This window comes from Girardinichthys multiradiatus, chromosome 5 (assembly GCF_021462225.1).
Source record: "Girardinichthys multiradiatus isolate DD_20200921_A chromosome 5, DD_fGirMul_XY1, whole genome shotgun sequence".
NCBI classification, from domain to species: domain Eukaryota; kingdom Metazoa; phylum Chordata; class Actinopteri; order Cyprinodontiformes; family Goodeidae; genus Girardinichthys; species Girardinichthys multiradiatus.
The window spans coordinates 37,898,438-37,924,833 of NC_061798.1; the positions used below are offsets into that span (position 1 = coordinate 37,898,438).

The window sequence follows — 26,396 nt, forward strand, 5'->3', positions numbered from 1 at the left end:
TTTAAAGATATTCTTAACTCTAACCAAGTCACACCCACAGAACATTATATCAAGGTTATACCAGGATATCCAGCAATGTAAACATGTCAGCACAGAAACTATTAAGAAAAGGAGGGCATCATGGTTATTTCACTTGAGAGTTGGGTAAGAATGTACCGACTACAGTGGACAATAAGAGGATCCAATTGGAAGAATATAATTAGATACTTTATCACACCAGTTCAAACACGTTGTAGAGGTGGTGACGATACATGTTGGAGAAGGTGTGGGGCCAAGGATGCCACCCATTTTTATTTATGTTTAAAAAACAAGGGTCAGTTTTGATGCCAGGTTTACAGACAGTGGCAAAAAAATCCCAAAAGGAGTCTGGTTTATTATTACCAGCTGTCTGAGGCAGCTGCACTTAACCGAAAACTAACTTTGTTCTACTGTTCAGAACATTTTCCAGGGAATTTTCCCAGAGAAAGATTTTATGTGCATTTCTTTTAATGCAAACTATTTTATTTAAAATGTATTCATTCTTTTTACATTATACATGATCTCCTGTTAACATAATGTTTGCTTTCCATTTTAAAGAAAGATTAAAACCTGCAACCACATGTTAATAGCAGTTAGCGATCTGTCAATGAGAGGCAAAAAGGCTTAAAATCAATTATGCCAACATCAGGAGGAGACAAGAAAAAAACAAGGTCAGCAACAAACATGTTATGTTCTTTTATTAAACCATATATTTATCAAATTCTCAAGTTGAACAAATTCATACCTGCATTTCAAAATTTAAACAGATGGGTAATTTTGCAGCTTTTTCGATTGAGAAAAAAGAGCAAAAGATGATGCAGTTTTTCATGTCTCTCACACAGATTAAATAATGCAAAAGCTTCGGAAGAATTAGATAAGTCGAGCTGTAATAACGGAGTGAACCAACAGAAAAGCAGGAAAAGGAACTCTGTTAAAAACAAGTCAGGGATCTAAAAATGTCAGACATACATTGTTTAGTAGAGTTCAGGCAAAGTGTACCTTTATTTCATTTATTCCCACTTTAATGTGTGGATGAAACACACGAAGACCTGTTTACAAATGTAAAAATACTGTTAGACTTTACCCACCAACATAGAGGCTATTAAAACAATTATTCCAAACTTTCATTTATTTGTGTAGTGATTTTAAAAAAAAAATGGGTGGTAATGATTGAGTCGTCTATAAAAATTAAAAACATACCATAAACTTTGCATGAATCTTAAACCTCTGCTAAGATCTCAGAGAAGAAAAAGAAACCAAAAACTAAATCCTGAGTTTGTTATTTTTGTCCAAATTTGAACAGATTAGTGGGAACAAATTATCGTCCATCATATCTAGTCCCTCTCAGAATAAAGCAATACATATTCTTCTAAATAATGTCTGAATGTGCTGTACAACATGTAAACAAACAAAAGATACTGGCAGTTCTGCTGAATAATATGTTGAAATGAAACATTTGATGCTTTTATGAGAATTTTAAGAATTTAAGAATACATTTTTGTCCAATCCTCTAAAGCAGATACATTATGAATTTATATATTACATATCATTCTCTAGCAGATAAAAACACCTCTCCTTTCAGGTTAATAAGTTCACATAAAATCCTCTGTTTGAGGGAGCAGAAAGAGATTTTTAATGTGTTCAGCGTGGCGTTTTTCAAAGCAGGTTAGCAATAAAGATTTTCAAGTATTTCAAGTAAAGAAGAAAAAAATCAGCACACTAGTCTCCTGGATGAGTGCAACATATAATACAAAGATGCATATTTTACCTTTATTTCTTTTTTGAAAAATGAACCAAATTTATCTTAATAAAAAAGAAAACTGATTAAAACTCACTGCTGCCTTTTTCTTGGTAATTAGTCAAAGCGTGTTTTATCACAAGAGTCACGACAAGTAACAATCTGTTTCAAAAAGTTCAGATCACAGGGTTTTAACACACTGGACCTTATATAAAAACAAGAAATGTTGAAATGTGTTTAGCGTCCAACATGGATGGAACCTGTTTGTCACAAGCTACAAGCTCTTTTATTTTTAAAATCTTATTTATGTGACAATATTTATTTATTTATTCATTCAATCTTGCTCAGAAGAATACCACTAGGACTATGAAGCAAGAAAGTCCTCATAAATACAAATAATTAATAACAAAATATTAAAAGTGATCTAGTGGCATGCTCATGATTGTAAGCATAAAGTTACCAGAACGTCATGCAATTTAAATGTTTTACTAGGTAGATCTCTGCTCAGACATATTCTATCTACAAAGCCAAATGTGCACGGCACAAAAAGCTTTTCTAACATCTGTAACTTTAACATTACTGTGTCAAACTAACAAAAAAGCTGCTGTTATACACATAGCTGTGTCATAGGAGTATCAGTACTCAACACCTTTTCAGTAGCACTTGGTCCTTGATCCAGCGGACCATCAAAAAAACTCTCATGTCTTTAAGCATGTGATGCAGAGGGATTCTTATGTGGAGGCGATCCTTCCATGAACACGGAATCGGTAAAGACACGTATATTCGACGTGACCCCAGTTAGAGAGAACTCGCAGCTCAACACACCGATACAGTGCGTCACTGGGGTTCTGTGTGGGAGAGGAAGAAGTGGACAAGAGGGGATTGGAGGGGATAAATGTTTAGTGCAACATTACATTCCAGACTTAACTAAACAAACTTTTAAAAAAAAATTGATGAAACAGTTAGACCATATCCAGTTAATATGTAAGTAAAACTCAGATTTATTGATCATGTATTTGTATCAAAAATATCCGGTACAGTCCTGTTGATTCGTGTTGGTTCGGTACGCACATGTACCGAACAAATTCAGCTTTGTTTCATACCAGAACACCTGCAGAATGTTTTTGTGCAGAGCTCAATGTGCAACTCAACGTTCTGTAATGCAACTCTAAAAAGTGACACCAAAACGAAACAGAGAGGACTCCCAGCTGTCACTGAACTCTGCTATTTAGGAACATTAACGTTTGTGATGCAGCTACAGTGGAGAAAGAAAAGTGGACCGAACCAACACCATGTCTGTCTGTCTGTCTGCATATACTACTTTATTTATTGCAATAAATTCAACCAAATCTTCAGAAATTGAAAAAAAAAAAAATGTTGTTTAATGCAAAAAGGTTTGAACTTACAGGCAGTTTAAACGTCTGAGTCGACTCTCTGTTTTCATCGTAAGTGAATGTCCCGAGCAGGGTTCCTTCTTCTGTGTCATTTTTCAGCCCCTGAAAGAGAAAGAAACAATCATTACCTTAAAGTTCATAAAAGCTGCTCTATACCTGAGTTATAAGACTGAAGATTAACAACGGACGAGGATTAAATCTTCATAATCAAAATGATCAATAATATGCTGTAGGTGAGGCAAATCTGACATTTTGGAAAGAACAGAAGATCAATGATTTAGAGGTTTGGAGTACAGTTAAGGCTTTTGTAAGATATTGTCAAATTAAAATGATATATAATAAATATACAGTATTTGACTATGGCAGCTCCATCATTTGCCTGAGATCAATATTCCTTCACTTAATTTAGACACATTGGAAGGCATGAATAAATCTTAAGTTAAACCATGAATTAAATAAATTACAAAAATAGTCAGTGTCCTGACAATTCATAGTACGATTAGAATTAGAATAACTAATTAAAAACTGATCCATAGAGGGATTTGTAGAGCACATGTGTAACTGACACTGCAAGGCAACCAGTCCCACCATAGTTTTGGCCTAAGCTGTCAGGACAGGACACAATGAATGTCGAGTGCAGCACTCTATGCTCCCAAAGGCTGCTGTCTTGGCCCACCAAAGCACTCACATAGACTTCAAAGTCCTTTGGTGCGGAGTTGATGTGGCCGGTGGGGGAGTTGTAGCGTGGCAGGTGGTCCAGAGTCACGTGAGTTATGCTGATGGGGTGTGACAGAGAGATGACAAGGGTGCCTTGGACCCCGTGGAATGCCCAACATTTCCCTGGAAGCAGAACCGGGTAACCCTGGGAGGGAAGGAGACAGTGGGCTTGTTAGTAACCATGGGAATGCTTATCTTTGCTTACAAGCAAACAGAATGTTGTACCTGGATAACAGTGCGCGGGCTTTCAGATGGATACCAAAGAGGAAAACCAAAAAGAGTCACGCATGCTGAACGAATGCGATACGTCTCTGAACACCGAGTGCTGACAATGCTGGCACCTACACCGACACACGTGGAATATGGAAAAATAAGATGTATAACTTAGATGAATGTAATGAAAATAAGATACATGTGCCTTCAATCCAAAATTAAAAACAATATATATATTACACACACTAATCAGTGGACATGTATTGTGTGATGATAATTTCTGTTTTTCTTATGTGCAAAAACACCAAACAGTGCAGAGTTGGTAGAATTGTAAAGACAGACACTTGCACTATATATTTAACCTGTCTTCTGACCTTGAGTCTCAAGAGCAAAGTCTGCCATTTTGTCCGCCATGGGACGTCTGCACTCAGTGCAGTCTGCTTTATCTCCAAGCCTAATTGCATCCTGTTCCTGATTAAAAAACAGAGCATACTGTAAGTAACATTTACAGTTATGATTTTTTAATTTCATGATGATTTACAGACTAGTTACCTTGATGCGGTCAGTGAACCACCTCTCCATGGCCTGTTGGAGCTCTGGTGTAAGTTGGTTGTGGACGGGGGCCACGCTGGTCTCAGGACAGGGGGTTGGAGCTGGCATCGGCTGGATGGATGATAGCTCCTGGGACAGCTACAACAGAGGGGGCCACAGTGAGACCGTGAAAAGCACAGGGAAAAGGTCAAACAGAAACAAAGGAAGGATAATTAATGGGACAATTGATTTCTGTGGGTTCAGTCTGTAAGTTAAACATATCTACATCAACCCTGTTACCTTGGCATTTTGCTTCTCCAGAGTTTCGATCTTTAGGCTGAAGCTAGCAGCAGCAGAGTGGCTTTCTGTCTGGTAACCTGCAATCTGTCTCCCGAGCCCTGAAATCTCCTGCTCCAGGTAACGGCGAATGTCTGAGTCTGCTGCCTCCAACTTTGCTTTCATAAAGTCCATGTCCAGCTGATGTTGCTCCTTTAACTGTGGTGAACAAGATATAGGGGGGTTGAACAGATTTATGCTTAGACTGGACAAATAGTGTTACTTAAGATTATTAATATTCAAATCAGGATATTCATTGGTGGATAAGGCTTAGCCTTATTGAAACAAAAGGCATCTTTTTAAAGTGAACTCCAACAATCACAGACTGATTCTGAGTAATCACCCTTCAAGTAAAACCATTAAATGACTAACTAACCACATTTTCCAGAAAACTTAATTCAATTACACTAACCACATCCAACCCTGATAACTGCCTGACTATACATTTTTTAAACAGCACCTGGTAGGTGAAAAGATCTAAATACATAGCATTGATCAAAATAAAAACGAACATCATGCTCCAATCTAAAAAAACAAAAATCGAGAACAAATGAGAAACAGAGTCACTGAAATCTATCAGTCTGGAAGGGATTTCAAAACCACTTAAAAGCATTACAACTCCAGTGAATCATAGTGAAAGCAACTATCCATACATGTAGAAACCATGAAACACTCCCAGAGGTGGCCGGCCTACCTAAACCACTCCAAGAGTGTATTGATGACTGATGCAGGAGGTGAGCATTAGTCGTCAGTAAGAAACATCCATGGGAGAGTCCTAATGCCAGAACCACTGTTGACCAAAAAGAACTCCGAGACCTGTTTCACATTTACCCAAGAAAATTTTGATAATTCCCCAAAACATTTGGGAAAATATTCTGCAGACTGGCTAAAAATAGTGAACCATTTTGGAAGGTGTGTATCCTGACTAACATTTTACTAGCAAAAGAACAGTCAAACATGGTGGTGGTAGTATGATGGTGTGGGCTTCTTTGCTGCTTTAAGACCTGGACAACTTGTCGTAATTTATGTAACTATGAATTCTGCTCTTTGGGTGAAAACCCTGAAGGAGAATGCCCAGCCATCAGTTAGTAACCATAAACTAAAACTCACGTAGATTAATGTCTCAAACACATAATTAAGGTTTTGGAGCAATCCAGTAAAAATCCAGATTAAAATCCAATTCAGACACTGTGGCATGACTTTAACCATGCAACCCATGCTTACAAATCCTCCAATGTAGCTGAAATAAAACAACTCTGCCAACAACAGTGGACCAAAGTTCCTCCACAGCAACATAAAGACTTATTGCAAACACTTGGTTTGGCTCACTCTATTCTCTGAATAAATTAAATCCTAATTTGAAAACGGCTATTTATATTTCCTCGGGCTATCTTTATATGATATTCACATCTCCTATGATTTAATATCTGCAGTTTAACCTCATCACCACTAGATGTCCCTCTAATCTAACCCCGGTTATATAGTTAATGTGAGTATAAACTCAACTGGATTTTTTTCCTTAAGCAGAACTTTCCACAAACAAAAGAAACAGCTCATCAGATGAAAGTAAAACAGAAAACTAAATAGTAGAACATAAGATTTGGCTCTAATTCTCTATACTGATGTTTTCCCGCCAATTTCTTGATGCATAAAAATAAAAATAGTGCTTTTAGCCTAAATGAAAACAAAGTTTCTTCACAGGTTTAAAATCACATAATGACATGTCTCCTCATATTATGACGCCTCAGCGCCAAACTGAGTCAAAGGTTTCCCCACCAGCTACTGTTGCTGTTAAAATGCGTATATAAAATTTTCTCTTATGCTGGAAAAACATTTTTTGTGGCGATTCTGTATTATTACGGTTTCTAAATAACTAGGGAGTGTTTTTTTTGGAGTCAGGTGATGTCTGACAGGAGGGAAACAGAGCTCCACCACCATCGTCTTAGCATACCAAGCTGAACAAGGTTATATGTGGTCAATAGATGTGTAAGTGAAGGTTGTTCTGACTTTTATTTTTCTGGACATTGTGTGTAACGGTTTTCACCGCAGAGAATTCCAGTATATTTGTCATGGCATCTGGAAAAATGCAACAAAAAAATGAAGAACAAACAGGAATATATAAACTAACCTGGGAGAGAAGATTTTCCTGTTTAACCTGAAGCTCCACCTGCAATAAAAAAAAGAAAAACACATTTTAAATTCTGTTTTTGGGTCAGGGAATCTGGCCTTGAAGCCATTCTAAGCACTTTATTTTGTTTACTATTCAATGACATCTGGTAAAAAAAAAAAAAAATATGAATCCTAAAATGTTCTCTAGCGTTGTTTTAAGTGTTTGCTTTGTCTTACCAGAAAATGCTGCATCTTTGCTTCTACAGCAGCAGAAATGACTCCTGGCTCCTGGATGGAAGAAACAATGATGTTTAATAAACTCAAAGGTAAAAACAAGAGGACCCTGCGCTGTGAGCAAACCAAAACCATGTGGCATTTTTTAGGACAATGAGACTGTCAATAAATGTTTACACTTTGTCGTGTTCTCACTACATCCTAAACACTAAACATGACTTACAGCACTGAAAAAAATCAACTCCTTGTGTTTAAAACCCCTCACCTTTTTATAAAGAAGGCTTTTCAGTGCAAAGATCCTCAGGGTTCACAATTTACATTTTAACTTCCCATACTTTTACAGACTCAAATCTTCTGGATTTTTAGTAAATGTTTGTGTGGTTTTTATATATATACAATACAAACATTTATTGTAAAGTTACAGTAAATATTTATCATGACTGGGTCAAGCCTTTGGAGTCCAAAAACCTTTAAAGAAAAGAAAGAAAATATAGAGAACCACACCTTTGAATAAAAATGTTTAAAATTTAAAAATTCTGAAATATTCTCCAAAATGTTTCTGGTCTTTATCTAGTGATTACAATTGTTTTAAGTGGCACATCATTTTTATTTCTTAAAATTATGTTACAACAAACAAACAAAAACTATGACTTGTTCAGAGTTATTAAATGTAGACTGGTAAGTTGCCTAAGGTGGCTTCAGATCAAATCAAGCTGGGTTCATAAATTGTTTTAAAATGACTTTTTTCCTTCATATACATTTAGTCTGGAAAGTGCTATGAAGGAGAATAACTCTATACTATAGTTCCTACATTTCATACTTATCCACACTTGAAAAATATAAACAAATATAGCAACATTGCTGGTTGAAATGTAACAATGGATGCTTTATAATTGTTAGCATGAATTAAAAGTCTCAAAAATAAGTGTAGAAAAATGTTATTTTAGTTGTGCGGTAGACCTTACAAACATCTACAGTGCTGTGAAAATGTCTTTCCTCCCTCATTGATATTATTTAGTTTTTGCTTTTTTGTAAAAATAAAATATTTCAGATCATCACACAAAATTTACTATTAGACCAACATAGCTGAAGTTAATTCAGTATTTAGTTTTCAAATGACGATTTGATTTATTTAGGAAAAAAAGCTATCCAAGCTAACCTCCTTCTATGTGAAAAACTAATTACCCCCTAAACCTAAAAAGAGGCGGCAGTTCAATGTCATGTCATAACATCCTAATGAATTTTAGATGTGGACTTTGACTAGGCTACTCCAAAACGTTTCATTTTTTAATTATTTTTTGGCCATTTAGACGTGGACTAATGTGCTTCAGATCATTGAGCTTTAGCTCGTGGTCACAAAGAGATGGTTGGACATTCCCTACCAGCATTTCTGCAAGAGAGCAGAATTCACGGTTCTCAAAGCAACCCAGACAATCATGCTACCACCACCATGTTTGACTGTGGGCATGAAGCTATTTCTGTGAAATATTATGTAAGTTTTAGTAACAAACTTTTCAGTCCACCCAGTATTTTACCAAAAGTCCATCAAAGGACTTTGAAATGGCCTGTTTTTTTTTTTTCTTGTTGGTCAGCATTGGTTTTCACTTTAAATATGTCCTATGCATGCCATTTTTACCTAGTCTTTCTGTTATTTTTGAAATATGAACTGTAACTGAGGCAACTGAGGTCTGCGGTGCTTTAGAAGTTGTTCTGGTTTTTTTTGAGACAACCAGGATGAATTGTCGATGTTTTCTTGGAGTAATTTTGACTGGCTGGCTACTCCTGGGCTGAAGCAATACTTTTACCTGTATTTACCCAGGTTATCTTTGTCTGGTATCAGAATTTGTTTGAGGATCTGAAACATTTCTTTGTGACAAAATAGGTAAAAGTAGAACAAATCTGTTGGAGGGAGAATACTTTTTTACAGTAAAGTGGAAATCAGATTAACCAGCATAGACACACAGTGAGTTTCACACAAGCTGCAGTCGAGCCGTACCACCACAGGTGTGGGTATGATGTTGGGTTGAGGAGGAACACTGGTGGTGGGGATAACAGGTTGAATCTTGGGTAGTGTTTGTGATGGGGACTTTGTGACGGTCATGCGGGAGATGAAAGAGGTGAACAAAGGAAGGAGCAACCAAATACCTGAAAAAACAGGAGGGACAACGCTTCAGATAAAGCAATTAGAAACACACAAACTATAGCTGGAGCCAAAGGTAAGAGACGTTTAACTTGTGCGTGGCACGATTAGATACACTTAGGTGGAATATGAAACAGGGCTGTTTTGAGTCAAACTCAACTTGTGGCAGACCCTGTCACCTCTGGGGAAAACCCTGCTCTTCCTCAACCTGTACCATTTACACGAAAGAAGCTCTAGCAGAGCATGCACGTTGCGAAAGGGTGCTTCCTACTTTCAGTAAAACTAAATGTAATCACAGATGTAGATCAATAATTACTCAAGTTTAAGAAATCTCCACAAATAAATGTCCTTGAATGATGAGATGTCTGAGGTTGAAACATTAACTGGGCAACAAGCACGCTCCAACCTGTTAAATGTTGACCTTACTTACACAGAAGTATGATGAAAAGCAGGAGAGCCAGACCACAAGCCTTCTTCATCCGATCGCTGACTGAGGCCTTAGCTTTAAGGAAGAGAACAAATGTTCATTTATTGGGATTTTTTATTAGCTAGTGCCAAATCACATGAAGCTATTTTGACATACATATTGGTATATGGAAAGCAGCATATAAAGCAAAACCACGTTAAATGCTGCCAAGTAATAAAAACGCTTCCATTGGTGTCCACTGCAAGAACCATATAAGAAGGCAAACTAAAACAGAGGACAAACCTGAAGATGTGACATCAAGCACTTTTTTGTGGACATCAGCAGCCATCACTGAGGTTGAATCTGTCAGACAAGTGAAGAAAGAATTTCATTAGTATTCACTCGGAGCCCAAACACACAAAAACAAAAAGTACGTCTCACCCATTAGTTTATAAAAGGCATCACTGATCCTGCTTTTGTATCCTGGACTGGGAGCTCCACCACTGCTGCTACTGGATGCTCTGGGTGTACTGGTGGCAGGTAAAGGCTTCCTGTAGGGGCCCTCAGATGACGAGTACCCTGAGCTGTCCACGCCGCTTTGACTCGGCTCCTTGTCTTTGGGTCTGTGGTGTAAAGCCAGCAGACCGGAGCTGCCGGGGCCAGGATGAGGCTTCCTCTCTGGGGTTCTTGAGTGGCATGGCGTGGACATGTGACAATGGGTAGACGATGGAGTCAGAGCCGGCCGAGGGGTCGTCACAGCGGGGATGTAAGGGGCAGTCCTCATGGTGGGCTGACTGGGACTGCGCAAAGGGCTGGTTACTGGAGTCAGACCTGTATAGGAACAGAGAGAAAAGAAAAGATAAATACAGACACAAAACTTATGCTGCGTCATGCAAACGGATTCATACCTTTTCAACTTTTTCACATTTTGTCAAGTTATAACCACACACTGGTGGTCGTAACGTGGTTGTAATCTGGTTTTCAATATTTTATACAAACTAAGTTTGGCATCCATATTTAATCAGCCCATTTATGTTGACATATGGTGGCATTGTAGACCAGTTTTAGGAGGAGACCTTTTTTTCAGCGATTCAATTTGATCCTGAATGTTCGGCTTTAAATTCCTTCTCACAGGGTTGTTTAACGCCCTACATCAAGGACTTTTGTCAGTGCATAGTAATGATTATATTCCTCAATCAAAATGACAGCACATGGGGCGAATAAATGTCAAAAAGTATTTTTTCAAAACCTAAAATAAAAAAAGTCAGGAAGAGGGAGAAGCAAAGAATAAATGAAATACACAAATTAGCGTCTAACTAAGAGTAATTTAAGACTCCTGAATGGTAGATTTGGCCTCATTTAGGATTTAAGGCCAAACATTGAGATGATTAAATTTAAGAGACTTTAATACTTCAGTATTCAGTTCAGTTTCATCCATCTTTGCAGAAACTCCTACCAGCTTCCCCATCTCTGATGAAGAAAAACATTCCCGTAGCATGATGCTGGCGCCACCATGTTTTACATTGTGTTTTGCATGTAGGCCAAAAAAATTTCATTTTGTTCGTATTGTTTGACATGTTTGCTGTGTGTCTTACATTGCTTACAGAAAACAAAAAATAGATTTTTGTACGGCCATTTTACAACAATGGATTACTTACTTCTTGCCACTTTTTCCTAATGGCCACATTTGTGAAGTGAATGACTTATAGCAGCCCTGTCGACAGATTCTCCCACCCGAAACATGACTGTTTCCTCAGTTTTACATGACATTTTGTTCTAATTATTATCATTTTGTGAAATTAGTTTTACTTTTTCTGCAGAGATTTTTGATTTTAAACTGTAAAGCACTTTTATGTTACTTTAACTGTATGAAAGTGCTCTATAAATGAAATCTGAGTGATTGACTGAATGTTCAGAATTGATAGTCTACATGTTGGTGTCATACTGGCCTGGAGTGACTGGAGTCTCAGGAGTGACAGAACTAGCATTGCTGTTGGTGCGGGAGGCAGCCTTACGGGCCCCTGACTTCTTCTTGAAAACCCTAAAGAACAAAAGGGTATTAGAGAACAATCACATGTGTGAGGCAAGGTACCAGTTGGATTTCCAAGCCAGAATCCATGCTTTGCACGGATAAACGAACACGAACAGGAAGTCACTTACTTGACAGGGTTTTCTCTGTAGGAGATGTTGGTCACACTACTTGAATCAGATTCCTCGTCTGAATTGTAGTAACCACCGGACACCAGGCGAGAACTCCTGCGAGCCATGACTGAAACACACAGATATGATAAAATAAAGGATAAAGAAATTATCCTTTATTTTATCATTGGACCAATGTAAATTCTGCAAAGGGAGTGAAATGATCAAATCAGAACAATGTAACAGAGCGGAGATCAGTCATAAGTCATTTTGTTAGGGATTGTGTGATTATGCTTATAAAATTAATGCATAATGTAAAATTAGTTTATGCTGATTGCCCAGTGGACCCAGGAAACTAGTAAGATGTACATAATAATTTGACAAGGCCGAGGTATCGTTGCAGCGATAGTTCTGGTGAAAAGTAATCTGTAGACATTCTAACAGTTTAGATCATTAGTTTCAAAAGGGCTGGTATCCTGCATGTTTCAGTTTTTTCCCTGGTTCAAAGGATGGTTCTGCAGAACCTTAAGACAAGCTGGAGAAAAGACTCAACCATTTGAACCGGCTGTGTTGGAGCAGGGTCACATCTAAAACTGACAAGACACTGGCCCTCAGGTTAATACACAGCAGCACTAAATCAATCAATCAATCAATCTAGGGCTGCAACTAACGATTATTTTACTAATCGATTTTTTTTAAAATTAATTAATCTGTCAACTTTTTTTTGATTAATCGATTAATAATCGGATTGCAAATGGTGCTTAAAAGGGACATTTTTTTTTTTTTTACAGAATTTGAACCAGTTGAAGCTAAAACTATGCTCCTAGAGGAGTTTTGGATAGAACATATTTACAGACAAAGACGATTTTTCATCTTAAATGCAAAATTTATGTATTTTTGGTACAATTTTTCCCTAATTACTGCTCTGAGAGGGTTGTTCTTTCAACAATGGCATGTTTTAGAGTCTGTACATTAACAATTATTTGATTACTAAATTAGTTGACGATTATTTCAATAATTGATTAATCTGATTAATTGTTTCTATCTATCTATCTATCTATCTATCTATCTATCTATCTATCTATCTATCTATCTATCTATCTATCTATCTATCTATCTATCTATCTATCTATCTATCTATCTATCTATCTATCTATCTATCTATCTATCTATCTATCTATCTATCTATCTATCTATCTATCTATCTATCTATCTATCTATCTATCTATCTATCTATCTATCTATCTATCTATCTATCTATCTATCTATCTATCTATCTATCTATCTATCTATCTATCTATCTATCTATCTATCTATCTATCTATCTATCTATCTATCTATCTATCTATCTATCTATCTATCTATCTATCTATGTAGTCCGTCCGTCCGTGAGGGTCAAGCCAATTTCCAGCGGTTATTGGGCAAATAGCGAACTACACCTTGGACAGGTCGCCCAACCATCATAGGGTAACATAAAGACACAAAGGACAAACAACCATGTATGCACACACTCATACCTAGGGTGAACTTAGAGAGGCCAATTTACCTAACATGTTTTTGGACTGTAGGAGGAAGCTGGAGTACCTGGAGCGAACCCACACATGCACAGGCAGAACATGCAAATTCCATGCAGAAAGACTGCAGGGTGGGATTTGAACCCAGGACCTTCTTGCTGCAAGACAACAGTGCTACCAACTGCACAACCATGCAGCTTTTAAACTTGTTTAGGGTAATGATAGAGCTGGAGCCATCTTCAGAGGTCAAAGGTTGAGAGACACCCTGGACAGGTTGCGTGTCTGTCATATTGCCAACACAGAGACAATCATTCACACACCCTCATACCTAAGGGCAACTTATGATTTCTAGTTAATTTAAAATCCCAAACAGGAAAAACATGCAGACTCCATACACAAAGGTCCCAGCTGGGATTAATTGCACTGCTATATTAATTTGCGTAACCATGATAAAAGCAGCTGATACAACAGTTCGAGGAGCAACGTGCTTTGGTAGCACAGCAACAGCGAGAGATGACAAAGGAGCAACTTTAAGCCCATTAGTGGTGGTAGTCATGCCAACGGTTAAGTCTCTGACATGCTTTTGTAGTTAATCTTGAGCACGTGTAATCCAACTAATATGTCCTGCTTTTCAAACACTCACTGGGATTACACAGCAAGAATAAAATACACAGAAATGCAACTCTACAGCCCAGGCAAACAGAAGAATAACACTGTTTCTGTGATATCATGCAAACAACACTGAAAAACACACCCACACACAACTCCTGCATACCTCCAGAGACCCAGCATGCAATCTTAAAGAAAATGTCCTACGGCATATGAGAAAGGAGTAACCTCTCAGCTGCTTTATTACCTGGTGGTCACACTTGCTGGATAGGCTCAAGCAACATTAACTTTCAGCAACTAAAGGCATCCCAAACATTATGTAACAGGCATTTTAAGCTGTGTGATCTGATTGGTTAAAGATGTGTCCTTACAGGGCAGATAAGCAGCATTAGCAGCTCACGAGCTTTACTCCTTGCTGCGCCAACGCTCTGGTAGGTTCAATGTAAAAAAATATACACATCTGATAGTGTTTTTTCTGTTTTTTAAAGCCATTCCTCCTCTGATTTGAAAAATCTTTGTCTTGCTTAAAGAACAATATTAAGGTTTAATTATAACCAGAATTAGCCATTTTTTCCTTCGTACTGCCATGGATAATAACACAGACTACCTGCAAAGATGCAACTTTTTAGTTTCTTCTGTCTACAGAACATTGAAGAAGTATTCACACTTCTTTAACATTTGTTACAACCACAAACTTCTATGTATTTTATTGGGGTTTTATGTGTCAGACCAACACAAAGTTGTGCAGGATTACAGTACTGTGCAAACGTTTTAGGCAGGTGTGAAAAAAATGCTGTAAACAAAGAATGCTTTCAGAAATGGAAGTGTTAATCATTTATTTTCATCAATCAACAAAATGCAATGAATGACCAAAGAGAAATCTAAATCAAATCAATATTTGTTGTGACCACCCTTTGCCTTCAAAACAGCATCAATTCTTCTAGGTCCTCTTGCACACAGTTTTTGAAGGAACTCGGCTGGTAGGTTGTTCCAAACATCTTGGAGAACAAACCACAGATTTTCTGTGGATGTAGGCTTTCTCACATCCTTCTGTCTCTTCATATAATCCCAGACACACTCCATGATGTTGATATCAGGGCTCAGTGGGGGCCAAACCATCACTTCCAGTAAGTCTTGTTCTTCTTTATGCTGAAGATATTGACTCTGGCTGTATGTTTGGGTTCGCTCACTTAGCATTTTGTAAATTGATAAAAATAAACAATCATCATTTATATTTCTGAAAGCATTCTTTGTTTAAAGCATTTTTTCACAACTGCCTACAACTTTTGCACAGTACTGTAAATAGTAGGAGGAAAGGGATATTTGGTTTTCAACATTTTTTACCAAATAAAATCTGGAAAATGCTGCCTGCATATGTATTCAGCTTTCTTTACTCTGAAAACCCTAAATAAAATCCGGTGCAACCAACTGCTAGTCCAACTTCTAGTCCACTTGTGTGAAATTTATTCTCAGTGTAACTACAGCTGTTCTGTGAAGGCCTCAGGGGTTAGTTCAAGAACATTAGGGAACAAACGGCGTCACGAAGGAACACAGCGGACAGGTCAGGGAAAAAGCTTTGGAGAAGGTTAAAGTAGGGTTAGGTAATAAAAAATACCCAAAGCTCTGAACATCTAATCTAGCAAAGAAACCACAGTCCACCTATACTGGTCCATTGCAACTCTGAAGGAGCTGCAGAGGTTCACGGTGAGCTGTGGACCTCTGCAGCAGATATATTGAGATGACCGCTATTAGTTTTCTACTCCACATAGACTGCTTTCGTGTAAGATTGGCATAAAGAAAGCCACTCTTGAGAGAAAAACTTAAGTCTCATTTGAGGTTTTGTCTCAAGCCATAAAGGGCACAGAATAAATATGTGAAAGTTGCTCTGGTCTGATGAGACCAAAATGACAGCTTTGGGCCTACATGCATGATAACACCATACATCACCTTGAACACACACCCTAGGTGAAAAAAAGGTGGGAGCTGCTCATGTTGTGTGGATGCTTTTCTTAAGCACAGCTGATAGTAAGATGGTGGTGCTAAATACAGTTTTGAAGAAAACCTATTAGAAGTTCACTTTCCAGCAACGTAACAGCCCTGAACATACAGACAGCTACAATTGAATGGTCAAGATGTTCATGTGAATGAGTCCAGATTTAAATCCATTTAAGAGACACTCTTCATCCAACTGGCTGAGCTTCAGCTGCTTTGCAAATAAGAACAAAATCTTGAGTCTCTACATGTGTAAAGCTGGTGGAGATATACCCCAAAAATCTTGCAGCTGTAACTAGTGATCATACAAATTAGTGACTCAGTGGGGCTGAAATCAAATGCCTGTCACACTTTTTAGATTTGTATTTGTACAAACCTTGGAAAACCATTAATGCCTTTTCTTCCACATCACAAAAATGTGCTAATTTGAGTTTGTGTATCACATACAATCCTGATAAAATACTTTGAAGTTTGAGGCTATAACATGGCAAAATGAGAAAAAGCTAAAGGTGTATGAATACATATGCATGTTAGCATGCTAAGGACGTCTAAAGTTTCAACCACAGCATCCCAGAGTGGTAGGTGCCATTATAAAAGTAGACTAATAGAACCACAGCCTGACCTCTGCAAACCTTAAGCAGAGTTACTAATAAGCTGAAATATCAAACAAGCTCTAACAGACAGTTGTAATGATCAGTCCATGTTCTCAGTAGGGTATTACCCAGCAATAAGACAGCCGTACTGATAGAGAATCCTCCAACGTTCAGCTCACTTTAAGATTATTGAGATGTCAAACTTTGAACGGAGAAAAAAACTTACATAAAAAAAATTCTTACCCTGGTCAAGGTTAACACTTCTGCTAGACTCCTGAAGTCATTAGTTGGGGCCCGAATCTGCAGCCGAGCGTAACTACAATACTGAATAAAAAGAGCGGCAGCCGATGACAGAAAGGGAAGCTGTGGCAATACCGACCCAACAGACAGGAAGTCTCTATGACAGCACAAAAGCATGCAAAAAAACACTGCATTAGATTTTGATAAATTTGCATAAGTAAGACAAAGAGCTTGTTTACTCAAGACAAAACACAGACACTGACTTACAGGCTCAATATTATTTTCAGTGCATTTATCAGCCGCCGCTGGCTAAAAAAATGTAAACCAGGAAGATGTCCTCAGAAAAAGAGAGGAGGTGCTGTTTATGTAAGCAGACAGTAATAGCATCATCACGCATCACTATGACTTCCAGCTCTCTATGCGGTGGAAACAGGCCCTTTTCTGTTTACAATAAATAACAACAACAGGACAGTTTAGGAGTTATTATTGATCTTTTTTCCCTCTTGTGAAAACCACCAGGCTTTACACGCAAGGGGATTGCTAATTTGCATGCAAGCCTCCAAAATGTATATGTTATCAGATTTTTAACATGGGCAATAGGAGAATGCAATGCTGATATGATGGGCTGCCAAAACTAATGGGTGTGGTTCAAAACTGCCTAAAATGAGATATGAAATGGTGTCAATTCCTTATTTTTTGTTTGAAGTATATTTTAAAAACATAACAGTAATCCTATGAAACATCTGAGATACAAGTGTGACAAATATTTGGACTCCACCGCAACAACAGTCTGAGAGAAGAAACACAGTTTTAGCACTTCCTTTTTCTTAACCCAACAAGAGGCTTTATGTCTAAGTGCAGCAAAGGGAGCCGTTTGTACTGTAATTGTCTCCAATCCTCCCTTTCACCCTAAAAGGCATCTCATGCAGCCTGGCTGAAGCACATTTGCCCTCATGAACATGCCAACTCCCTCCTCGGTGAGCATGACATCCCAGCCTGGCACAAAACTATTTCTCTTCTTTTACTACTTCATCTTACAGAGTCAAATTAAACAAAACAAGCCTGCATTCTTTCTCTAAATGTGGAAAGTTGTATTTGTAATGAAATGGGGAGCCACATCTCTTAAAGAGCCATATAATTGTCTGTGCAGACATGAAAATGTGAACAGGCTAGTGTCAGGAAGATCAAAATGTCCCCCTGGGGGTAAAAAAAAAAAAGAAATTGGATTCAGGTTCTACCAGGGATCATGTGCAGAAGCAGACAAAGGGCAGCGTTCATCCAGAGCAGGAGGTTCTTAAACAATGTGAAGACCATGTGACATTACGACTTTACTGGCATAACAACCCTGAGTGAAATGGTTTGCAAAATAATCCATACCTCTTTTCTAAATTTTGTTGCAATACAACTACAAAAATATATTTGATTGGGATTTTAATTACGATAAGGATTGTACAGCTGTTCTGTGCGAAGGCCTTAGAAACTTGGTTGGAATAATAAAATAAAACAGCATTAAGACCAAGGAACACAGCAGACAGGCCAGGAATAAAGTTTTGGAAATGTTTTAAGCAGGATTACCTTATAAAATAATCTGACAAAATTCTAACACCTCCCAAAGGACTGGCCAGTCCATCATCTGATAACTAACAGATCAATGGTAATTCTGGAGGAGCTGCAGAAATGTACAACCCAGCCGGTAGAATCTGTTAACATAATAAGTATCAGTCTCATATTTCACAAATCTAGCTTTTATGGAAGAGTGGCAAGAAAGTTGTTAGAAGTCGCATTTGCAGTTTGCCACAAATCATTTAGAGGCAGCATCAAACATGTGAAGGAAGGTGTTCTGCTCAGATTGACCAAAATTTAGATTTTTGTTGACAAAAACGATACATATGGTATCAAACTAACACCATCCCAACAGTGAAACATAGTGGTGACAGCATTATGCTGTGGGGATTGCTTTTTTTCAGTAGGAAAAGAGAAGCTAGTTAAAATAATCAAAAGATTAATGGAACTTGTATAGGCATCTAAATAGAGGCAGCTAAAGGACTTGAGACTGGGACAGAGGTTTATTGTTCAACAAGAGAAAGACCAAAAACACTCAATGAAAAGGTTTAGATGAAAGCTTATTAGTTAGAGGTAGAAGGGCCCAGTTACGGTCCAGATCGAAGACCTGAAATTTTACGGCCACAGAGGCTAGAAGAACGGGCAAAATATTTCATCTTTAGATGTGCAAATGAGACACACTGTAATAGTCGTAATAGAAGTGCCTCTTTAAGACTGCTAAGGTTACTGACCACCGGTGACACTAATTTACACCACTACTGTATGGTTGTTTAGGTAGCATCACTTTGAGATTGAATTTAGAATCTATTCTCCCAAACTCAAAGGTAAAGATATACAGTACAGACCAAACATTTGGACACACCTTCTCATTCAAAGACTTGTCTTTATTTTCATGACAATGAATATTGTAGCTTCACACTGAAGGCATCAAAACTATGAATTAACACATGTGGAATTATATACTGAACAAAAAAGTGTGAAACAACTGAAAATATGTCTTATATTCTAGGTTCTTCAAAGTAGCCACCTTTTGCTTTGATTACTGCTTCGCACACTCTTGGCATTCTGTTGATGAGCTTCAAGAGGTAGTCACCTGAAATGGTTTTCCAACAGTCTTGAAGGAGTTCCCAGTATTGCTTAACACTTGTTGGCCCTTTTGCCTTCACTCTGCGGTCCAGTTCAACCCAAACCATCTCGATTGGGTTCAGGTCCGGTGACTGTGGAGGCCAGGTGATCTGGCGCAGCACCCCATCCCTCTCCTTCTTGGTCAAATAGCCCTTACACAGCCTGGAGGTGTGTTTGGGGTCATTGTCCTGTTGAAAAATAAATGATGGTCCAACTAAACGCAAACCGGATGGAATAGCATGCCGCTGCAAGATGCTGTGGTAGCCATGCTGGTTCAGTATGCCTTCAATTTTGAATAAATCCCCAACAGTGTCACCAGCAAAGCATCCCCACACCATCACACCTCCTCCTCCATGCTTCACGGTGAAAACCAGGCATGTAGAGTCCATCCCTTCACCTCTTCTGCGCCGCACAAAGAGACGGTGGTTGGAACCAAAGATCTCAAACTTGGACTCATCAGACCAAAGCACAGATTTCCACTGGTCTAATGTCCATTCCTTGTGTTCTTTAGCCCAAACAAGTCTCTTCTGCTTGTTGCCTGTCCTCAGCAGTGGTTTCCTAGCAGCTATTTTACCATGAAGGCCTGATTCACATAGTCTCCTCTTCACAGTTGTTCTAGAGATGTGTCTGCTTCTAGAACTCTGTGCGGCATTGACCTGTTCTCTAATCTGAGCTGCTGCTAACCTGCGATTTCTGAGGCTGGTGACTCGGATGAACTTATCATCCGCAGCAGAGGTGACTCTTGGTCTTCCTTTCCTGGGGCGGTCCTCATGTGAACCAGTTTCTTTGTAGCACTTGATGGTTTTTGCGACTGCACTTGGGGGCACTTTCAAAGTTTTCCCAATTGTTCGGACTGACTGACCTTCATTTCTTAAAGTAATGATGGCCACTCGTTTTTCTTTACTTAGCTGCTTTTTTCTTGCCATAATACAAATTCTAACAGTCTATTCAGTAGGACTATCAGCTGTGTACTGTATCCACCTCCTGCACAACACAACTGATGGTCCCAACCCCATTTATAAGGCTTGAAATCCCACTTCTTAAACCTGACAGAGCACACCTGTGAAGTAAAAACCATTTCAGGTGACTACCTCTTGAAGCTCATCAACAGAATGCCAAGAGTGTGAAGAGCAGTAATCAAAGCAAAAGGTGGCTACTTTGAAGAACCTAGAATATAAGACATATTTTCAGTTGTTTCACAATTTTTTGTTCAGTATATAATTCCACATGTGTTAATTCATAGTTTTGATGCCTTCAGTGTGAAGCTACAATATTCATAGCCATGAAAATAAAGACAACTCTTTGAATGAGAAGGTGTGTCCAAACCTTTGGTCTGTACTGTACATGTTCTATGTTGGCTTCTTGTATGACAAAATGGCCGCCGTACGACCGGGCTTTGTAAGGTACATTAAGAGTGTTCAATAAAAGGACAAAAACTGTGTAATTCCCAGTACCGCTTTTGTAATAGTCCTATTGATTTTACTGCCACCTCCTCTCAAACACTAAATCCAACCCAAAACACTTATTCGTAAAAAAAAAATTTTGAAACCAATTTGTCTTCCTTCTACTTCGCAATTACAACTATTCTGGTTGGAATATGACAAAATGAAAAAACGTTTAGGATGTGGATACATTTTTCAAGGCACTGTAAACATGAACATATTAGGTACTGAAACTGCTTTCAGAGAAAGTCAAACAGAAGCAAAAATGGTCCAGATTAAAAGTCGAGAGGCAACAGAACAAACAAGCTATCTGAGCCAGACCTTCATTCTCTCATCTCCTCGAACAAGATTTACAGCTAATCAAATGTCTACTGCTTTGGCTCAATGTACGGTGATTCAAAAATAATAAAATAAGCAAAACAAAGCAATTATTAAAAATAACTCACAGCAACACATAAGATCTATAACTCACTGGATCAAATGAGAAGTTAGCTGAGAAGCAGCATTTATTCAGGAGCAGGCAGGGTGGGGCATTTCTACTGGGTCTAACAGCCCAACTACTGACACTGGCAAAACACAAAGAGAAAAAATGGCATGGGAGCACAACATGAAAGGAGAGGAGAAAAAGAGAGTATGAACCAGAGCAAACAGGGACAAAAGCTGTTAGGGGCAAGGATTGATGAAGAAGAGAAAAATAGCAGGTAGCCAAACAGAAATAAAACATGGGTGTATAATGGGATAAAAGAACAAAAAACTGTAAGAATCATGAAAGAGGAATGTGAATGAGAACTTTTTCTGGGAAAGAATCAAAACCACAGAATGGAGAGAATGGAGCTTAATACTGCCAGGCTGAACAACGTCCAGAGAACGTTTAGGTTTAATTTGAATGGAAAAGATAGAAGAACATCAAGAAAATCTCTTGGAAAAATGTGAATACAGTGAGACGGGGCAAACTTAGAAAGGAATGCAGCAAATTGGACTTAATAAGACCCAAACTGGCTGGTAAATATTTGAGGCTTTGGCTAACACTGCTGGGACAATCCCAGTGAAATGTGACTAAGACACACAGAATAAGTGAGTCATCTGTGAGCTCTGGTACCCAAACAGTTACTCTGAAGGTTCTGTAGAAGTGTTGGTCGTTAGTTTAGTAGCAACCTAATAAACACTGTTTGCATCAACGCCATCCAGATGTTTCTTTTGCATTCTCTCCATAGTTTTTTTCGTGTTTTGTCTGTGTCACTTGCAGGTTTCTTTGTCGCTGTTTACTCTCATTCATCATCTAACACATGGAAACACTCTGATCTTAACCATTGTTTTCTTTCTCTATTGTTGCTCTGGTTGAATACTTAAGGTTGTTTTCCTGACTCACAGTTAACCTCGCTCTTAGTCTCAAGACCTTTGCAGCTTATAACAGTCTTCGTCTAGAAATGTCCTGTTTTGAGGTTCATCTATCGTCCCATCAAGTCTGTCCAGCTTTTCTGTCCCTGCTGAAAGCATTCCCACAGCATGATGATACCCCCACCATGTTTTATAGTGGGAATGATGTGTTCAGGATGATTTGCAGTATTTTAGATCAAAAGGTTCAATAGTCTTGTCTTACGTTTTTCCTTACCCTTCATTATGCTGTTTGATCACTTATGTTTTCTAACAAACCTCTGAGATCTTCACAGAAGAGCTGGATTTATGCTGAGATTAAATGACCCCCAGGTGAACTCTATTTAACAATTTAGGGGACTCCTGTGGGCACTTGGTTGCATTGTTTGTTTGTTATTTTTGGGATTTCTGACTTAAGGGGGCTGAATATAAATGCACGCTGCAGTTTGCACTTATTTTTAGTCTATTACTTAAAATCCCACCCAATAAATTATATTGGCTAAATGTCATGTGAAAACATGCAAGGCACTGCATATTTTTATATTACCTCTCATCATCACATCTACAATCTTATTTATGGAACGATCCATCCATTACTTCTGATCACAGATACTAAAATGCCATCCCATTTATCACAGATTCCACCGTGTCATTACTTATTGAACAAAACTAATATGGAAAAGATTAAGAAATATGAATTACATACCCAAAACTTTAGGTTTGTCCAAAATACTACAAATTTAAAGAGCGATTGACAATTTTTTTTTAACCGTCACAATATAGACAATATTATAGATAAAGTTTGCCAAATTTTTAAAACTCATCTTGATAGATCTGTATCCAAATAGGATCATTTTAACATTTTATAAGAAGGGTTAAAAATTTTGTGGCCTTGCATCACAATTTTGTCAACTTTATTCATCTGTTTGTGATGTTTTTGCGTGCCTCTATTTGTAACTGCAATAAATTCATTAAATATATATGAAAACGTGACATCAAATTATTATTATTTTTTTAAATTGATAGTTAAATTCCTTATATGTTAAGATATTACATAGTTATTCCAGTATTTATTTATTATTTCATATTTTCAGTGCCGCAGTCCATCGCGTAATAATTTAAACTGCCAGTATGCCTCGTCAAATGGGCCCTAACCTTCTTCTGATTTACCTGCAGACTAATAACGTGGTCTTGAATACTGTTAGCCTGATTTTCATGGGTAAGGCTGAAAGGTAAAACAACTTCACAGCGTTCTGCAAAGCAGGACTAACAAATATTCAGTACTGAAATAAATATATATTTGTGGTTGAAACATTTGATGAGCTCCCATTTTAATTAAAATATTAGCTAATTTCATAATTAGTTTATTCGTTTTACAAATTATAGAACTATTTTGATAATTGGAGATATATCTGTTTATGTATTCAATGCATTTGCAATTTAATCTAAATTATCAAACAGATAAATATTTATTCAACATCTTATTTGGTGAAATGTGTCAGATTTCAACATGAGATAGTCTTTAGATCTTTTTTATAACAGAAAATACATTTGCCAAACATAATAATGAGGAAACACACATGGGTAATGTGGCATTCTACCCGGGATGACACACCATAGGGGGCGCCATAAGATTGGGGGGGGAGGTTATTAGTGTTTTTTATTGCTTGTTTGCATGTCCAATAGTGTGTGAACAAAATAGGTAGGCTACTGTGAGAAAATAATTACTGTGTTAAATTACAGGGCTATTTCAGTGTGTTTTAAGGAGTCTAAAATGTCTTTTTACCAACTCGGGTTTAAAATCTTGCATATTTATACTGGTTAGACAAAAATACTGCACTTGCACATCCTACACTTAACAGAGATCATTTCAATATGAACTTGAGATTTAATATACTATTTAATCTGAACACACAAACTGGAGCTTTCGGTTATTATTGCTTCAGTTTTTTTTGAATATGTTTTTCTTTTAATAATTACGTCATAAAAAGTGGTTGCTGTTTTTGCTGAGCTGCATGAAGAGATACAGACTGTTAGGCAGTTGCATTATGAGTTTAACAATCTTGATCCTAAAAACAGTTAAATAAAGAAAATATTTAAAGTACCGCACCTTTCTTAGCATATTAATGCACATCAACAGTTAACTAATGCTACTCTGTATCCAAGCACTGAGCACGTTTATAAAGTAGGATAACAAAGTATCCACAAGACGAGGTAGTCCTTGAACGCAGGAGGAGCCCCGCAAATGACAAAAGTAGCATCACGAAGAACAAGGTGATGGACACCGACATATGAAGCGAACGAAGTGTGTGAAACCTAAGCGTGAACCGTATCAATGTTTACTGGGCGTGGATAACTTACCTCGTTGTGTAGTGTGGTCAGCCGCAGATAAACAAAACAAGTCGCTAACAACCAACACAACTGTCAGATTCTAGCTGGTCAGAAAACAAAACTCCTCTTTTTGTAAAGGATCAACTCAATCGCCGAGCTTTGTTGAAGGCGTCATAATCCAGGGCAAGTCTCTGCTACGAAATATCCAAAGCCAACCTTAAACTGTTGAATTACATCAAGTTAAGTATTATTTTCGAACAGCATGACAACCGACTTCAGTAGCGGCGCAAGCACTGACGCTTGTTGAGACGGCTTCGCTTCCCCGCTACGAGTGTTGACAGAAGTCAAGCTAGCAGGCTAAAAACACGCACTTCCGGGACAGATTTTCAAAAATAAAGTTCTTTGCAGGATTCTTATTACATTCGAAATGTACTTCAAAAACGTTAATACGGTTAAAGACTAAAGTGCTATACAATAAAATAATATATATTAGAAGACATTCACAAGAGCTGTAAATATTATAAATGTAGTAGACAACAGCTAAAACAAGTAGGACAAAGAGTAAATAATGACTTTACAGTCACCAACTCACACTGAGTCCACATAAAAGTGAGATTTCAAAGAAGTTTTAAAAACAGCAACGGAGGTGCTGTTATGCTTTCTTGGATGTCGTTATAGTACAACAGTAAACTGTATTCTTTCTAAGAATGTTTTATTCAATGCTGCGCTGTTAATTTAAATCATTCAATAAATTAACAACCATTAAATGTTACTTGTATTTATTTGATCAGATTTATACTTTTAAACAAAACATACATTTCACCGGAAATGTGGACCCCAACCAGCCCCCTTAGTTTATTTATTTATTTACCTACAGCTGTACACGACCATGCCAGTGATGCTGTTCACTTTGGAACTGCTTCCGGTGACGCTTCAGCATTTATGCTATAAATCCTAACCACGTCATGCCCCCTGGTGTCTATAGTTGGTATCTCCGAAAAACGTCCCTTCCCTTATGCCAACTGTAATTTGAAGCAGTTGGCACACGGGGGAAGCATTTAGCTATTCTAGATTATACACAGGCGTCTTAGAGGCTCAGAACCACCATTTAGTTTTCAAATAAAAAAATTAAAGAACTAGAGCTGTTTGAATCTCAAAACTGTTATGGATTGTTGCCAATTAAATAAATGTTGCAGTTATTCCATACTGCAAAATGTTGGAACATATATCATGCATAGGGAAAGTGTAGTTGACCTATTATCAAATGGGGAATCATTCAAGAAAGAGGACAAGATAAAGATGTAGTACTAATGCAATAAAAGCGGCACAATAAGTGAATGCAATCAAAAGTGCATGTAAAAATAAAACAATGCTATCCAGGCATACCAAGGTTTAAACAAGCTACTTAAACTTTTCCATCATTGTGTTCCTATGGGTTGAATTTTATTTGATTAGACAAAAGTTCCAGAATGAATAGAGTTTTTGTTGGCTATATTGAGCATAGAGTAGCACACAACGACCCTCCCGCACTTTTTGCTGCTCACTGACAGTTAGCTGGCTGAAAGAAGGCATTTTTCCTTTACTTTAAAATAAATGACAAATTTTGTTGTATGGAGAATTTTCTGGTGTCAAACGTAA

General features: G+C 37.8%; 1 protein-coding gene across 5 annotated transcripts; it reads right to left on the reverse strand.

Annotated features, from left to right (window-relative positions):
* Positions 1-699: 699 nt before the first annotated feature.
* LOC124869170 lies at positions 700-25,102 on the reverse strand. Of its 5 annotated transcripts, none has more exons than XR_007038509.1 (17): positions 24,789-25,102; positions 11,997-12,149; positions 11,786-11,877; positions 10,278-10,667; positions 10,140-10,199; positions 9,861-9,932; positions 9,287-9,435; positions 7,294-7,344; positions 7,076-7,114; positions 4,912-5,106; positions 4,633-4,770; positions 4,455-4,551; positions 4,093-4,208; positions 3,839-4,012; positions 3,163-3,252; positions 2,406-2,604; positions 700-1,067 (listed from the first exon to the last, which is right to left on the reverse strand). XR_007038509.1 is itself a non-coding variant. In XM_047366928.1 (17 exons), exons 3-17 carry the CDS (start codon positions 12,101-12,103, stop codon positions 2,488-2,490), a joined length of 1,887 nt encoding a protein of 628 aa, XP_047222884.1. In that variant the 5' UTR covers positions 12,104-12,105; positions 16,927-17,080; positions 17,191-17,230; the 3' UTR covers positions 700-2,487. The 5 variants fall into 5 exon arrangements, 4 of the variants coding, with proteins under 4 accessions (XP_047222884.1, XP_047222882.1, XP_047222883.1 ...); XM_047366928.1 differs by lacking the exon at positions 24,789-25,102 and adding exons at positions 16,927-17,080; positions 17,191-17,230 and having other exon boundaries at positions 700-2,604; positions 11,997-12,105; XM_047366926.1 differs by lacking the exon at positions 24,789-25,102 and adding exons at positions 16,927-17,080; positions 17,191-17,230 and having other exon boundaries at positions 700-2,604.
* Between the last annotated feature and the right edge of the window lie 1,294 nt (positions 25,103-26,396).

Bases quoted from the DNA above. Each gene is read 5' to 3' on its own strand.
- LOC124869170 (XM_047366927.1), bottom strand. From the start codon at position 12,103: ATGGCTCGCAGGAGTTCTCGCCTGGTGTCCGGTGGTTACTACAATTCA. The intron at 4,552-4,632 runs GTAACTAGTCTG...TTTTTTAATCAG, and splicing joins GGTTCACTGACCGCATCAAG to GAACAGGATGCAATTAGGCT. The intron at 4,209-4,454 runs GTCAGAAGACAG...GTGTCGGTGTAG, and splicing joins CTTTGCTCTTGAGACTCAAG to GTGCCAGCATTGTCAGCACT.